Source organism: Gracilinanus agilis, chromosome 1, assembly GCF_016433145.1.
Source record: "Gracilinanus agilis isolate LMUSP501 chromosome 1, AgileGrace, whole genome shotgun sequence".
NCBI lineage: Eukaryota > Metazoa > Chordata > Mammalia > Didelphimorphia > Didelphidae > Gracilinanus > Gracilinanus agilis.
In genome coordinates this window covers 651376688-651392462 of record NC_058130.1, presented here as the reverse complement: position 1 = coordinate 651392462, position 15775 = coordinate 651376688, and the positions used below count along the sequence as shown (strand labels likewise).

The 15775-nt window shown below is 35.4% G+C and overlaps 1 protein-coding gene across 1 annotated transcript in view; it reads left to right on the top strand.

Moving 5' to 3' along the window:
* NUDCD1 (NudC domain containing 1) overlaps positions 1-15775 on the top strand; it is a 72729-nt gene that overhangs the window by 23683 nt on the left and 33271 nt on the right. The window contains exons 3-5 of the mRNA XM_044668792.1: positions 879-1064; positions 8325-8505; positions 12722-12904. Coding sequence (XP_044524727.1) covers positions 879-1064; positions 8325-8505; positions 12722-12904 — 550 coding nt within the window. The remainder of the gene's footprint in view (positions 1-878; positions 1065-8324; positions 8506-12721; positions 12905-15775) is intronic.

Here is a 15775-nt window from a genome sequence, read left to right as displayed (position 1 = left end):
GACCTCTCCTATCAAGAGACCCTTGTGATTTTTGACCAAACATAGTAGTGAGTCGTGTGTGTCTGTACCTAGGAGAAGCTGATTAAATGACAACAAAGAGGATAGGGAAGGCAAGCCTTGAAGGAAATGGAAAGAAATCGGTGTTCCTAGGTTTGTTTAGAGTGTGAAATTCAGGTGTGAAATTTAATTTTTCATTCAGGTGACATTTCATTCAGTCAGATGTGAAAAATTATGTTTTGTGGTAGAAAGTGTTGAATTGAGAGTCATAGGACTTGGGTTCAGATCCTGTTCTGCTGAATACTACCTGTGTATGACCTCTGGGCATTATTATCCTAATATATAAAATGAGAGGACTGGACTAGATGCTCTATTTCTCTTTATACTTCCCTCACTCTTCTTAAAGAAAAGATGTTAGATAAAAGGCAGCTTAAACTTTGAACCTGAAGAAGTTGACTTAAAAACCAAAACATATAGCATAATCTTTTTTCTTTCATTTCATGTGTTCTAAAAGTATCTATAGAACAATTAAGATTTCTTTCAGTGTGATATTCAAAGAGATATTCAGCATTATATAGTAGATCACATTGATAAGCAATCCCATCCCACTGAAAACAGATTAAAACTGGGTAAATAGGCTTAGTTGGCATAATCTCTTGGGATCAGTTGAAGGATAGCCTGGACACTTTAGGATGTGGTTTGATTATAATATAACAATTAAATTGGATCAGGCCAGTTTTACTTAGGTTAAGACTATATATAAGTACAAATTCTTAACCCTAGAATTCTAAAGTGAATCAAAACACTATGTTTTTGGTTATTTATCTACATATTTATGAAAGATGTTGGTGTATAGTATTTCTATTATTTTTTTCTCCTAGGACACTGCCTTAGGAAAACCAAGAGAGGTTTTCAGACTTCCTACAGATTTAGCAGCTTATGACAATCGTCTTTGTGCATCTCTTCACTTCACATCTTCTACCTGGGCTACAGTGTCAGATGGAACAGGTAGATTATATCTTATTGGAACAGGGGAACGTGGAAATGGTACTTCTGAAAAATGGGAGGTAAGGTTTGATTTGGATTTAAATAAACCCACTGTGTCCAAATTAAGCTTATAAACCAAGACTTTAAAAAGATAATCTTTTTTTGCATGAAGACAGAGACATTAGAATTGTTTTTTTTTTTTTTTTATTATGTGTTCTACTATGTAGATAAATAACTTGATTAAGACATTGTCCTTCGTCTTGACATACTGCTTTGTTGGCACTGGATAGACATTGAATTCTGCCTGTGGAAGGAAAGGGCTGACAGTGAATGCTCAATGGATATATAAAACCAAAAAGAACTTGTGTCCTTTTTCTCCTACTGGAGCTCAGTTTCCTTTTCTTCTAAAGAATTTTGCTAACATTGTTTTACTCCCAGGTCATAAACTGGATATCTACAATGGAATCCTTTCCGACTTTGCCCTTTTTTGTTTATCCTTGTCTTTTTTTACTCATTTAAACTGAATCTTTTGCAGGTTTGGTCTCAAGAAAGATTATGATTTGGTTTTTTTAAACTGTGTACTCCTTTTCCCAGAATCACTATTCTGGATAGCATGAATAATGGGAAGAACATTGGTTTTGGAGTCAGAGAAGGTTGGTTTAAGTTCAGTTTTTGCTTGCTTTTGCTTAATGTATGATTTATTAGGTAAGTAATTTTCTTTCTATGAAAATCAATTTTTTCATCTGTAAATGAGAGGAGTGGACTGATCACTAAAATTCCTTTTTAGTTTCCCAAATCCTCTTATCCTTTCTACCTTGCATTGTATTTTTATTAGTTTTTGTAATTTACATTCATTTACATATGATTGAAATTTTTTTTCATGTTGTATCCTCCAGCTTCCTTAGTACCTAGGTTCTTAAGGGTTCATTTTGGAGTTAAGTATAATAAACTCTAGTTTGGGAATGCTGGCCTTGAAAAATTAAATTTATTACATCTTATCATCAGTTGTTCTGAGCCAATCAGACAGTACTTACTGTCTTTGTGTACTTAAAGAAGTCAAAGCTTCTCTGGATCTCAGTTTTCTCAATTTAAAAATAAGAATATTGAGTTATATGAACTCATAAGGTATTTTTCCAACTCTTAATTTGTGATCCTGTACTCATCCAGTCATTGTAACATTAGTGAATGGTATTTTGGCGACTTATGGGATTGGGAGAAGGCAGAGGAGGAGGAACATTTGGTATTTCAGAACATTTCCAGAGACTTGTACAATTGGCATAGATTGTAGGGCTCTGTAAGGATGCATGAGGGCAGTGAATGCTTAGGAAACAGGAAAAAGAAGCTTAAAATGAAAGATATAAGACTTTAGAACTTTTAAAAGTATTGATATGCCACAATTTGACCATTCTCTTTTTGTTAACATTTAAGAATTTGTTTATTTTTTTCTACTTACAAATAATGCTTGTCAACATTTTTAAAATGACATTTTCAGTGTAAATTCCAAACATTGATATTATTAAGTAAAAGGATAGGATTTTTTTTGTTAACTTTTACTACAACTCTGTTGCTCTCCAAAAAGATTCTAGTAATTTGCCATTTCAGCAGAACCCATCTGAAATGGCAAGGCGATGGGAAGACCCACCAACATTCAAAGTAGCTTTCTCCTCTTCTTCCCTCATTTCCCCAGCCCAACTCCAGACACACACCTTTTCACTTTTTCTTCTTCACCAGGTGGTTTGACTGCTAACACAATTTGTATATAGTGAGAGTCACCAGTTCTATTCCTTCTGGTGAGATTAGGCTTTACCAAATGCCCCACTACTGTGTCCTAGAGTATTCTAGGATTTGCCTCGCTTCTATGCCCCATTGACCACTGGGCCTGCAACTGAAGTTTCTCTTAGCTTTGTCTCCCTCAATTAAGTATGTGCTTTTTTGAGAGCAGGGACTATCTTGATTTTATGTTTGCTACCTTAACCTTAGTTCACTGCTTAGCTCAGATTGAACATTTTCTAAATACATTTTCTCTCATTCCATAGCAGTGAATCAGTATACCTTTTCTCTACAACTCCATCAATATTTATTTTAATTTCTTTGAATTATTTTCAACTATTTGATGAATATAGGGTGCTATCTTAAAGTTATTTTAATTTTGTGAGTTTGACCATTTTTTTTCAAATGCTTAATAATTATTTATGTGTCTTTGGTCATTATCTGTTCATATCCCTTGACCATTGGGAGTTTTCTTTGTAAATATTTGATTCTTATATATTTTGGGTCTCAGTTATTTGTCATGTTTACTATAAATGTTTTTCTCATTTGTTATATTTACTATAAATGTTTTCCTTTTGATTTTGGTGGAGTTTTACAGAACTTGTAAAAAATACATGTATTTTACCCTCAATTAATATTTATATTTGTCTACTAAAAAGAATTTCTTGCCTTCATAGTTTAAATAAATCTACTTATTGTAATTACTTTCAAGTTTTTATAATTTATGTTTAAGTCATCTAGCTAAAATTCATTTAGGAGAATGGTTTTAACTAATTTTCCCAAGTCATGTGTAAAATAATGAATCATTTCCCAAGTTTTTATTTTCTCTATCATATATGACTTTATATAGTCTTTATCTAGAGGTAGTTAGAGTCACAGTAGACTTGAATGCTGAAATTGGAGTCAGGAAGGCCCAAGTTAAAAAGTGGCTTCAGATACTTACTAGTTGTGCCACCCTGAGTTAGTCACTGAAATTCTGTTTGGCTTAGTTTCCTCAACTGTAAAGTGGGGGTAATAATAACACCTGCTTTATTGTAAGGATAAAATGAGATAATGTTTTCAAAGCATTTGGCAAACCTTAAAGTTTAAGTGAAATTTAGCATAATGCCAGCCTTGTTTGGATATCTGGTATCACTAGTACATAATGCTCCCCCAGCATAGGCCCTGGCATGTAAGCTCTTAATAAATGCTAGTTCATTGTTTTCATTGACCTATTTCTTTTTCTATTTCTCTTCTTCCCTTTTACTAGTTTGAGAATAACTGCTTTTTAACATTTTAAGGTCTGGAAGTATAAAACTAATCAAATTTTTTTGTCCCATCATGCCCTTTTATCCAGTTATTTATTTATTTGTTTGTTTATTTATTAGGCAAGCAGGGTTAAGTAATTTGTCCAGGGTCACATAGGTAGGAAATATTAAGAGGCCAGACTTGAACTCAGGAAGATAAGGCTTCCCCACTCCAAGACTGACCATTGCATCCAATTTTTAAAAAATTACATTTTTCTTTCAGCTTTATTTCCATTCCAACTTTGGAATCATCTCCAGAGTTCTTCATTGAAAAGTCAGTTTCTAGGTTTTCTTTTTTTCTCTCCATCCCCTCACTGTTAAAAATAAAAGTTAGGATCTGATTTTCCAAAGTCATTCTATTTAAATAATTATTACTTATAAGCCCTAGCATATTTGATGTAATAGTGTTGATTAGTAATAATCATAATAGCGACATAATAAGTTGATGTTCTTTAATTTAAATAGACATTATCGAATTGTATAGAGCCTTAAGTGGGCCATTTTGCTGACATATGTCTTAGCTGTTCTAAGAAACAGCAGTTTTGCATTGGCCTTAATTTAGGCAATATAAAGTTAGACAGTATTAAATCATTTAATTGAATAAGAAATAGTAATGCATTATGTTAAAGTGGGAAAAGTATATAGTACAAAAGGAGAAATGCTATTTTTACTTGTTTGTGTTAATACTTTGTTAATCTAAAAAGAAAACCTTATATGGTTGTTGGTTTTAAGCTAGTTGTCACAGAAATGAGACCTGAAGTTAGCAGAATTGAATATGATTCCATTATTCTTCAGTCTCAGTCTGTGACCTATTCATTTATTCAACATTTAAGTACTTATGGTTGGCTTAACTCTGGGGATTTAGAAGCCATCCACAACTTTTTAATGAATACCAACTGTGTGCTGGGTACACTGCCAAGCAATTTTGTGATACTGTTCTCATTGTTTTCTTCCTACCTGTCTAACTGTTTCTTCTTAGTCTAACTGCAGGGATCCTCTTCTCATCTCTTTTCCCACTAACTATTTCACTTGTGTATCTCATCAGCTTCTATGGATTAAATTATCTTCTCTATGCAGATAGTTCTCAGATATTTATTCAACATTAATCTCTTGTCTCACATCTCCAATTGCCTATTGGACATCTCGAATTGGATATCCTAGAGATATCTTAAGTTTAACATGTCCAAAACTGAGCTTATCATTTTTCCTTGAAACTTCCTCCTTCCAGTCCTTTGTCAAAGGTACTCTTTCCTTTCTTTATATCTTCAGTATTTAGCTCAGTGCCTGACACATGTTGGCCCTTAATAAATGGTTATTTTCTTGACTTAGCTCAGAGGAATCAGCTTTATGTGGTAGATAGTACTTAAAAGTGGTCACTCAAAAGGTTTGAGCTAATAAAGCAATAAATTCCAGGAATGGGTGGTAAATAGTACAAAGGCATAGAGATTAGAGATAACTTGCCATGTGTGAATTTCTAAGAGAAGTCCATTTTGCTGGGACCAAAATATGTGGAAAGGGAAGCAATATATAATGAATGTGAAAGATATTGTAGGCCCAGGTTTTGTTGAAGGATTTTGAAAGCCAAACATTTATATATTATTCTAGAGGTAATAAGGAATGATTGGAATTTGAATAGAGGAGTGACATAGTCAAATGTGCATTTAAGAGAAATCACTTTGGCTGCTACCAGGAGGATGGATTGAAGTTTGAGAAACACAGAAGGCAGGGAAACCATTTAGGAAGGCATTACAATAGTCTGGGTCAGGGATGAGAGAGCCTGAACTTAGGTGGTAATTTTATGAGTGAAGAGAAGTAGTCAGATACTAGAAATATTATAGAAGATTTGATGGGATATGTTTAGGGATGATAAGGAAGTTAAGATAACCAGATTGCAAACTGTTTAGAACTGAATGAAAGGAGAAGTGGAAGAACTGAGTTTAGGGAGCTTTTTAATAGACCTTTTTTATTTTTGTCTGAGAAAGTGTGGATGGGGAGGTATAGGAAAATAACTTCATAAAAAGACTAGTTAAGAAGGATTTTTTAAAAGATAGGTGAAACTTGAGCATATTTTTTGGCAGTAAGGAGGGAACCAGTAGGTAGAGTGGTTGAAGATTAGAGAGTGTAGGTGTTTGAGAGGACAGTCTACTAGACAAGACCCGAGAGGGAAGGTATCAAGGACATATGAATAGTAGTTGACCTTGTTGAGAAGGACCACCTTATTATCCAAGACTGGAGCAAAGGGGTTGAAAGCAGGGGATGATGTCTACGTTTTGAGATAAAAAAGAGAGAAGACAAGAGAAAAGGTCCTTATATGAGAGTGAAGGGGTGAACGGGAGGTATAGAAGGCTTTAAAAGACAAGAAAACATTTGGAATAGCTTCTGTGGAGGGAGTAAAATATAGAATTAGGGAAGAATAAAAAGACTTCCTTGCTCTGAGGTTCTAGTTAAAGGAAGAAAAATTTCCTGTGTACCTGGTCAACACAATTGTATGATTTCTTCCAGCTCCATTTAGTTGCAAATGAGTAGGAGTAGAAGAAATGAACAGTGAGAGTAATCCAGGTCTATGGTTTGGTTTGGAATAAAGTTGAAAATGTTCTCGATTAAGAAAGTTGCATCCTACTAGACTCAGGAGAAACCGTTTGTACATTTAAATAAATACTGAGTCAATTGAGAAGGAGAGCTCTAATAACTAGGAAAATTGTGGAGGTGATACCTGGATAAGATCAAGATTTGGAGAGGCAGACTTGAATATTTCAGGTGTGAGGGAAGACTTCTAGGTACAGAGATGAGATGAAATTCTGAAGTCTGGGACCAGAGAGTCATTTAGTTTAGATGAAACTTAGAATGCCTGAAGTTTTGAACATCAAAAAAGACAGGTAGATTGTAGAGGCCTTTTAAATGCCAAATTGAAGGGTTTATAATTTACCTTAGAGGAAATTGGATACCACTAGTGGTATGTGACCAGAGAAGTAACATGATTAGACCTTTACTCAGGAACAATATTTAGAGGAGAGACTGGAGGCAGGGAAACCAATTAGGAAGGGATGACTATAGGCCAATCAAGGGGTAATGAACATCTGACTTAGTGTTATAGCCATAGGAATGGAGGGAAAGAGCCAAATGCTAGACAGGTTTTGGAGAAAGAATTGTTAGTACTTGATTATATATGGGCCATGATGGAAATGGAAAAGTTTGAGATGATTTTGTGGTTATAAACCCTGTATATCTAGATGGGCACTATGAAAAAAAAAAAACAACCATCGAAAAAGTGCTTTGTTCTAGCTAAAACAAATTGCATACAAAATTAATCTATAAAATACCTTCGACCTTTTTTATGTAATCATCACCGTCTTTTTCAAATAATATCCAACCAGTCAACAAAGAATGACTTGATTATGTGCTTTTCTCTTTGTGGTCAAGGAGAGGAAAGCTAATAAGGCATTCTTTCAATTTCTTTTATCTGAGCTCTCTTTTCGAAACAGGCAATCTGACATGGGTAGTAGTAGAACTTTGGACTTGGAGTCCAAAAGTCCTGAGATCACATCTCACTCCAGACCATTTAATGACCCTAGGCAAGTCACTTAACCATTTTCCATTTTCTGAGCCTTCACTTCTTCATCTTTAAAGTAGAGCTGATAATAGCCATGGCATTAAGTTTGTGGAGTTGTTGGTAGGGAGATAATGCAAGTAAAGTGCCTTTCAAACTTTAAAGCATTTTGGAATGTCAGTAATTATTATTAAAATATTCTAGCTCTCTAATTCTAAAGCCAGCCACCAAAACAACATAGAGGGGAAAAATTCTAAGGACCTAGGAGAAAGAATGATTTGTCTGAGAGATGGAAGAAATGGGAGAGAGGGGCAGGTGCCTAGGTAGCATTATATCTTCCCATAATTGAGTTCAGAGCTTTTACTTTTCACTTGCTAATTCATACCTAGACCCTGGTATCCACTCCATTTCTTTTCTGGGTGCTTGTATTTAAGAATATGATTTCAAAAAATAAGTTCATTTGAACATGACCTAGTTCCAAGGTGAATTTTAGATGTTGTATCACTTTCGTTGTTATTGTTAAGTTAAGGATACTGGTCATTGCTTCTGAGTTATTAATATCTTTATTTTTACATTGTTATGTATTCAAAAGTTATTTTGTCAAATTTGTTAAGCCAAGTCACAATAATAGTGGGTTGACCTCTTGTAACAGTTCCTTCCTTTGTCAAAATGAACCTTAGCCAATGTATCAGAATATCACTTAAGCATGTTAATTTCTTATTTTATTTTTCTTATAGATTTTGTTTAATGAAGATCTTGGAGATCCTTTTGTTATTCTTCACAGTGTTTCCATTACAAAATCTGAGGACCATTCAATAGCTACCATCCTTCTTCGAGTTGAGAAAGAAGAATTAGATCGGAAAGGAAGTGGCTTCTATGTTTCTTTGGAGTGGGTTACTATCAGTAAGATAAATAAAGGTAAAATGTGAACAGTTTTAAAATATTTTGTATATCTGTAATATGTATGATCATATATACTTTAATATTGAGAACTCATCCCTGGGAATGTAGATCATTTCTCAGGTTTGGGTGTTTCTGAGTAACCTTGAATATTAGTTTAGGCTCCCTTCAACTATACTTGAGAGAAATAGGAGCAATACATCTTCTACATTTGTTTTTATTTTTTATTTAATAGAATTCTTAAAAGGACAACTAATATTAAAATTCAGTGTCCACTTTTGGGTATTAAGTGATATAATATGGAAAAGAATCAATTAAAAAAATAAATACACTGATGTATTTAGGACTCTCCCCTCATTAAAACTCAACTCTTAAAGACTCAATTAAATATTGCTTTTCCTTTGTACTCAATAAAATTTTTTATTCTCACGAACAGTGCTTCTAGGGGTTAAAAATAACCAAGTATTTCTCCTGTGGCCTATATGTAGAGACTCATATAATTTGCTACTAGTCAGATCACAAATCTCATTGCCTTCCTTTTTAAAAAAATAACTTATACTTTTCCTTTTAAAATTAATACTGTATATTGGTTCCAAGGCAGAAGAGTGGTAAGGGATAGACAGTGGAAGTTAAGTGGCTTGCCCAAGGTCACACATTTAGGAATTGTCTGAGGCCAGATTTGAACCTAGGACTTCTGGTCTCTAGGTCTGGCTCTTAATCCACTGAGCCACCCAGCTGCCTGCTTTGTCTTTGTCTTTCTAACAATATTTTATGACTAGTTGAGAGCAATATTCTGATGGAATATTGTGTTGTGAAGAACGCTGTCTTCTGTTTTCATTTCTCCCAGTAATTTTTCTGTTTAAAAGACTTTCATAATAGCTTATGAAAGGTTCGACTTATTTATCCTTTTAACAATTTGATGGGGAGTGGGGTTGGGTTCCTTAAACCAGGTCTATTTAATTAATTTGAAGCAGAGCTATTTGAGTCCTATAGGTCCAGCTTCACTTTGCATGATTTATTTTGTTGGATTCTGTCTGACTCTTCAAGAACCACATAATCTGTTAAGAAATATCTAAGAGCAACTAAATGGTTCAGTGGATAGAGAGTTAGGCCTGGAGATGGGAGGCCCTGGTTTCAAATGTGACCTTCAGATACTTTTTAGCTGTGTGACCCTGGGCAAGTCACTTAACCCCAGTTGCTTAGCTCTTACCACTCCTGTGCCTTGGTATAGATACTTAATATCAATTCTAAGACAAAAAGTGAGTGTTTTTTTAAAGGATTTTTTAAATCTAGAGGATTTATTTTTTCTTTTATGGTAGAGAGACAATAAAATTGGTAAAGAACTTTAGGTTCTAGATAAATGTCCTATTTTCAGATATTATCAAATAGAAGTATGTATGTTTGACTTTAATGCCTCTTTTGTATAGATAAAAGAATTTATGAGAATGCCTCATTTTAAGTCAGTCAGTAAGCATTTATTAAGTGCTTACTGTATGCTAAGCAGTGAGCATCCAAAGAAAGTCAAAAACAGTTCTTTCTCTTCTCAAAAAAAAAAAAAACAACAAACATTCCAAGTCTGGAGTATATCCAGCGAAAATGTAGAATTGGGAGATGGAACATATTGTAAGTAGGCCAGCTAGCATCTTTGGATCCTAGAGTACATAGAGAGGAATAAAGTATGTAATACTGGTAATATTGTAATTGTGGAATCTGCAGATGGATGGGATAAAGGTTGGTTGTTATTGGCCATTGATTTGTTATTGGTGTTGTTTAGATATTTGGACTCCACAATCTCTAGCTGGAGAATTGTGATTGTCTAGTTCCTTTACTTCCCTTATCTGCTTTAGTACTTGGAATAGCAGTTTGATGTTGTCTACTAGTTCCCCAGATTCAGTATCTTTCTTTGGTGTTGTAATTGAGCCAAACCATTGCCAGAAGTGGAAGAAAACATTTTTTGAGACTACAAGGAATTGCCAGATTGTCAAAATTATGGCTATGGCTGTTGGGATGAAGCAAATACACTCAGCTAGGGTCAGAGCACACCATTTGTAATAATTGTAGATATCCAGAAGTTGTTGCACGAAATTAGGGACCTTTATAAACCAGAAATCCATGACACCTTGCATCAGAGACCAGGTAATCATTGAGATGCTAGATAGGATAAATGTTATCCTAGCTAACTTCATTTTGATTGGATCAGTAGATTATAACTTTGCTCGCCAAATAATGTTATATAGAAGTAGGCAATCTTGGTAGTGAGGAGGGATAAGGTGATATAAGGAGGAATGAAGGAGATAGCTGAGTTAAGGGATGAATGGGTAGTATATAGGAAGGTAAGGGAATGAATGGGAGTATAGGAAGGGCTGCTCAAACAGGCTAGTCACTGAGGCTAGAGATAGAAGGTACAGGTACTGGAAGGAAAACAGGCTGGGTTCTTCAGGCAGGGAAGGTATCTCTATGGTACAAGAGGAATTGGGCCAGCCAGAAATGTTTAGATCTGGCTGGAGGTTTCTCTTGTTAATTTCTAAGTCCCTTGAGGGAGGATTCAAGAGCCTCCTCCCTGCCAGCGAAACTGATGTCTGCAGGAAGTCTTGGCTGGGTACTTCCTGCCCAAGATGGATGCCTAGGTTTCCCTCAAGAAATAAAGGAAAGTAATTTCTTCCCTCTTCAGCCTTTGCCTTAATATTCAATAAATTGATTCACCAGAGGCTTTGTGTAGACAACAAAGGGGATTTATTGATGACAAAGAATAAGCAGAGGGAAAGAGGGTTTCAGGGTTTTGTAACTGTTGCTAAGGAGAAAGCTGGTGCTGAGGGAAGGGTCACAGGAGAGGGTCAGACTGAGAGAGACTGGCTCTTCCAGTCAGGAAGGCTGTTCACTGCTCTGAAGTAAAGTATTTATCAGATCACTAAATATAGGGTGGCTTGATTTAGGATGCCCTACTTGCCTACAGAAACTAAACTCATGATGTCCAACGACCAAAACCACCCTTCCTCCCAGGGCCCAAAGGAAAATTCAGGGGAAATAGCAGGGATGTAATGGAGAGATCAGGGCGGGTTCCAGAGAAATCAGACTAGGTCCAAATGCCCCAAAGAAAAAGGCACAGGCCAAGGCAAAGCCAAAAACTCAAAGCCCACAGGCAAAAGCCCCAAAGCCCCTCAGAGCTTTAGGACTATTTATAGCCTCAGGCTCCAACTATTTTTGTGAACATTCTAAAACCTCTAACTGCCAGTGCTCCTACAGTTGAATTTGCAAAAGCAAAAAGCTTCCGCTGCAACCCTGCATTACAAGTATGACAAGGTTGGGAAGAACTAGATTATGAAAAAATTTTAAAGCCAAATGGAGGATTTTATATTTGGTTCTAGAGGTAATAAATAGAGAACCATTGTAGTTTATTGATTTGGAGCCAGGAGTAGGGGTTAGGTGTTGGTAACTTGGTCAAATCTGTACTTTAGGAAAATCACCTTGGGAGCTGAGTGAAAAATAGACTGAGTAGGAAGAGGCTTTAAGCAGGGAGACCAGTCAGCAAGCTCTTGTAATAGTCCAAATGTGAGGTGATAAGGGCTAGTACCAGAGTGGTGGCAATTTCAAAGAAGAGCATAATGGGGCATCATAGGAGATATTATAAAGGTAGAATCAGTGTAGGACTTGGGCAGCTCATTGTATACAGGAAGAGAGGTAAGAGTGTGAGGAGTCGAAAATGACAGCTAGGATTTGAGCCTAATTGACTGGGAGGATGGTGGGACCCTTGACAATAATGGGGATTTTTCAAAATCAGGATTATTTACATAAAAAAATTATTGAGTGATTAGTTTTACAAAATCATTTTAGAATTTCTCTAGCAAGTGACCTTATTATAACATTTAAAATATTTATTGTTGCTGTTTAGTCTTGTTTGACTCTTCTTAAACCCCCTTTTCCCCCAGTCCTCTGGCTTATGGGGTTTCCATGCAAAGATATTGGAGAAAATTCAGGGGAAATAGCAAGGATGTAATTGCTGTTTCCTTCTCTAGGTGAGCTAAAATATTTAGCTCACCTAAATTGATTTACTTATAACCATAAGGAAATGCTGGTTTACATCAGTGAGGTAATTTTGTTGTTGTGAGGACATTGTCTTAATTTTAAATGAATTCTTTTACTACATTCATATAATTCAGTTTTGAGAAATATTTTAAAGATTTTTTTAAGGTCTTTTAAATACTTTTTTGAAAATTACTTTTTTCTTTTTCTACAGAGATTCAAAAGTATGAAATTACTGATCGTAAAGTACTCAATGGTAAATCAGTTCCACATTATGCTGCTATTGAGCCTGGTGGCAATGGTCTGATGATTGCTTCTTGCAAATCCTTCAGATTTGTTCAAGATGAAAAGCAAGATGAAGAAAAAAATGATGAAAAACTGACAGATAAAAATAAAGGTAATGTAACTTTTAATTTATTTTTGGCAAAACTCTCGTGCACTTATGCATATTTTTGTAATGTAATAGTTAAAAAGGTTGTGGTCACCAATTATAATAATGAATGTAGTATACAGAATTGGGGTCATATAGTTTTTTCTAGCTTTGGCTGGGTTCCAAAAGCTGTTAGAGGTTTGGAATCTTGAGAAGAGGGAGTTGGCTGGATCTTCCGTGGAGGGAGGTTGTGAATCAGCTGAGCTGCTTTGAATACCTAGCTTTAATATTGAAATTTAGCCTAGCTTTGATATATTTACTTAAGAAATTATTATTTTAGATAAATCCTTTATATCTTCCTACCCAGTATTATTTCCTACCTTCCCTCCCTTACCTTATATGTCTGTGGAGTTAATAAGGAGAGTAATTAGAGAGGAGTTAAATCTGTGAAGGGTTCCCTAATTGACAGCATTAATTATAGTTAGTCAGTCATCATTTATTCCCTTTAGATAGTAATAGTACTTTGTAAAGCTGAGTTTAAAGGCAGGCCCTTACTCAGACTCCATCTTTACTTCCCTTCCCCCACCTGAGGTTCCTGAGACAACTGATAGGGCTTTCCTTTGATCCACCTTCCTAACAAACATCTTTCAAACAAAATAAACCCTTTTGTGTTTCAACAGCCCTATTAGTGTAATTTGTCTGTTAGTTATCAAGAGGGAAGAAGAGGGAAAGAGACAACATACTCTGGGCTTAGAGGGAAGCTGGGCATCCATCTTGAAGGAAGGTGTTACTTCAAAACAGGTCCCTTCCTGTGAAATTAACTAAAGCCTGTTTGTTAATTTCAGTCTAGTCTATTTCCCTCAGGTTGTGTTTGAGTCTAAGTCCCAGTCTGTAAGCCTGCTGTGTTTGTCTGTTTAGTTTAATTTCTCTTCTCCCTAAAAGATCTCTGTTTCCCTTCTGTGTTATACTCCTGACTTCAGTTCTATTATACCCTGAATCTCCTTTAGTCCCAGCCTACCTGTAACCGAGATTACCCACTTAGCAAGTCTCCAACATCCTCCTTTCAACTCCCTTATCCCAAACACCTTTCCTCAAAATTTCCACATAACATGAAATATTTAATTATGAGGCTGCTAGTAGCTTTTAACAATTTGGTTTAATAGAAATAGAGATATAGTAACAGAGGGAAATGTAGGAAGGAGATAGAAAATATTACCTAGCTAAATACCCTATCATTGCTGATCCAGCTCATCACCTACAAAAGCTCCCTCAGGTCCCAATCTCCATCCAGAAGTCATGGTAGTCTCTTCAACAAGAGTCTCACCAACCCAAGAGAGAGCTCTTTCAGTCAGCGTGGGAGTCTGAATCCTAGTGCCTCCACAGCGCAAGTGTGAATCCAAATGCAAATGTGAATGTCCATTTTGTGTTGGGTCTCACCTTATAAACATTTTTCTCCACGCATTAGCTTTCTCACATCCCGTGTCACACCTCAGGAACCAACCATAATTTCTTAATTTGTCTGGTACAAGGGGGTAGTGCCTCTGGGATCTATTTCCTTTCTCTTTGGTTTCTACGTCCTTTCACTTTGGACTGGTCTATACCTATACATCTCAATGGTAAAGGACCTCCAGGTTCCTGATTAATTAAATTAAATGTAGTTGATTGATTACATTAAAAGAAAAAAGCAGAATAATTCTATTTTTACAGTAAATATTGTTGTTCTTTTTATGTTTGTTTTTCCTGTTTCCCTAGTTAGATTGTTAGTTCTTTGAGGGAAAAAGGTCTTTTTACTTCATACATTCTTATATTATTTATACTTAGTATCTAGTATAGTGTTCCACACAGACAATACATGATAGATGTTATTTTACTAGTTCAAAGAAGCATGCAAAATATTTTTAATATGCCCATCAAAATAATCAAAACATAGTGAAAAAACTGCCATAATATAGTTTAAAAGAAGTTAAAGAAAATTTATAGGAGAGAGAGAAGAGGAAGGATATAAGAGCATCAAGGTTACCTGGGTTACCTTATACTAGCCAATATCACCTGGGAATTTCTGTTACCAACAAAATAGTCTTCATTTGCCAACTTTTCTCTTCATTTTGCAACATCTGCTCTCCTTGGTTTCAAATCCATCATCATCATCCTCTTCTGCCCCTGGGGTGGGAGGAACATCCCTTCCCAGGGTAAGCCAATCATCAGAGAAACTCCTCACCAGGAAATTCTTTATTGTGGAGATTGCTTCAGCTTTTCTACTCATACCTCATCTATACATTTTGCCTCTGATTGGCTATTTTAAAATACCAAAGTGGTATATGTAATTTGAACCTCAAATTTGTCTTAACCTTGCTTAAATCCATATAGCCAGAGATTAAAGAAAGGTCATTCGTACTTCTATATTTTTTAACTTCATTTACTTCTTGCCACAAAAAACAACAAAAAAAACAATGCAAACTATTTATGCAGTCATAGCATCTTGGGTAGCTTCTCCTATAACAGCCATTTCTTTTTTTTTAAATCTTTCTGTTTCCAGGCTAAATACCCTCAAGTTCTTCTGCTTATTTTGTTTCTTCAATTGATTGTCTTCCTTGGGACATATTGAGGTTTATGAGTAACCCTCCCTAATTGTAATACCTGAATATAAACTCTGGCTATGATATGAAGTCAAGTTTGGCCAGTTTATGATTCCTCATTTTGGCCATTACACATCTTTTAATTTATCTTAGTTACTTTTCAGTTCTTTTATTTATGGCCAACTCTTTTGGGACCTCATTTGGGTCAAATGTAGTCAAAGTTGCTTGAGATGATCATCTCTAATGATTACTAAATATGGATGTTTTGGGGTTTTTTTTGAGTGTTCAGGTATATAATTTTAATTATTTCTGTTTTTTTCCC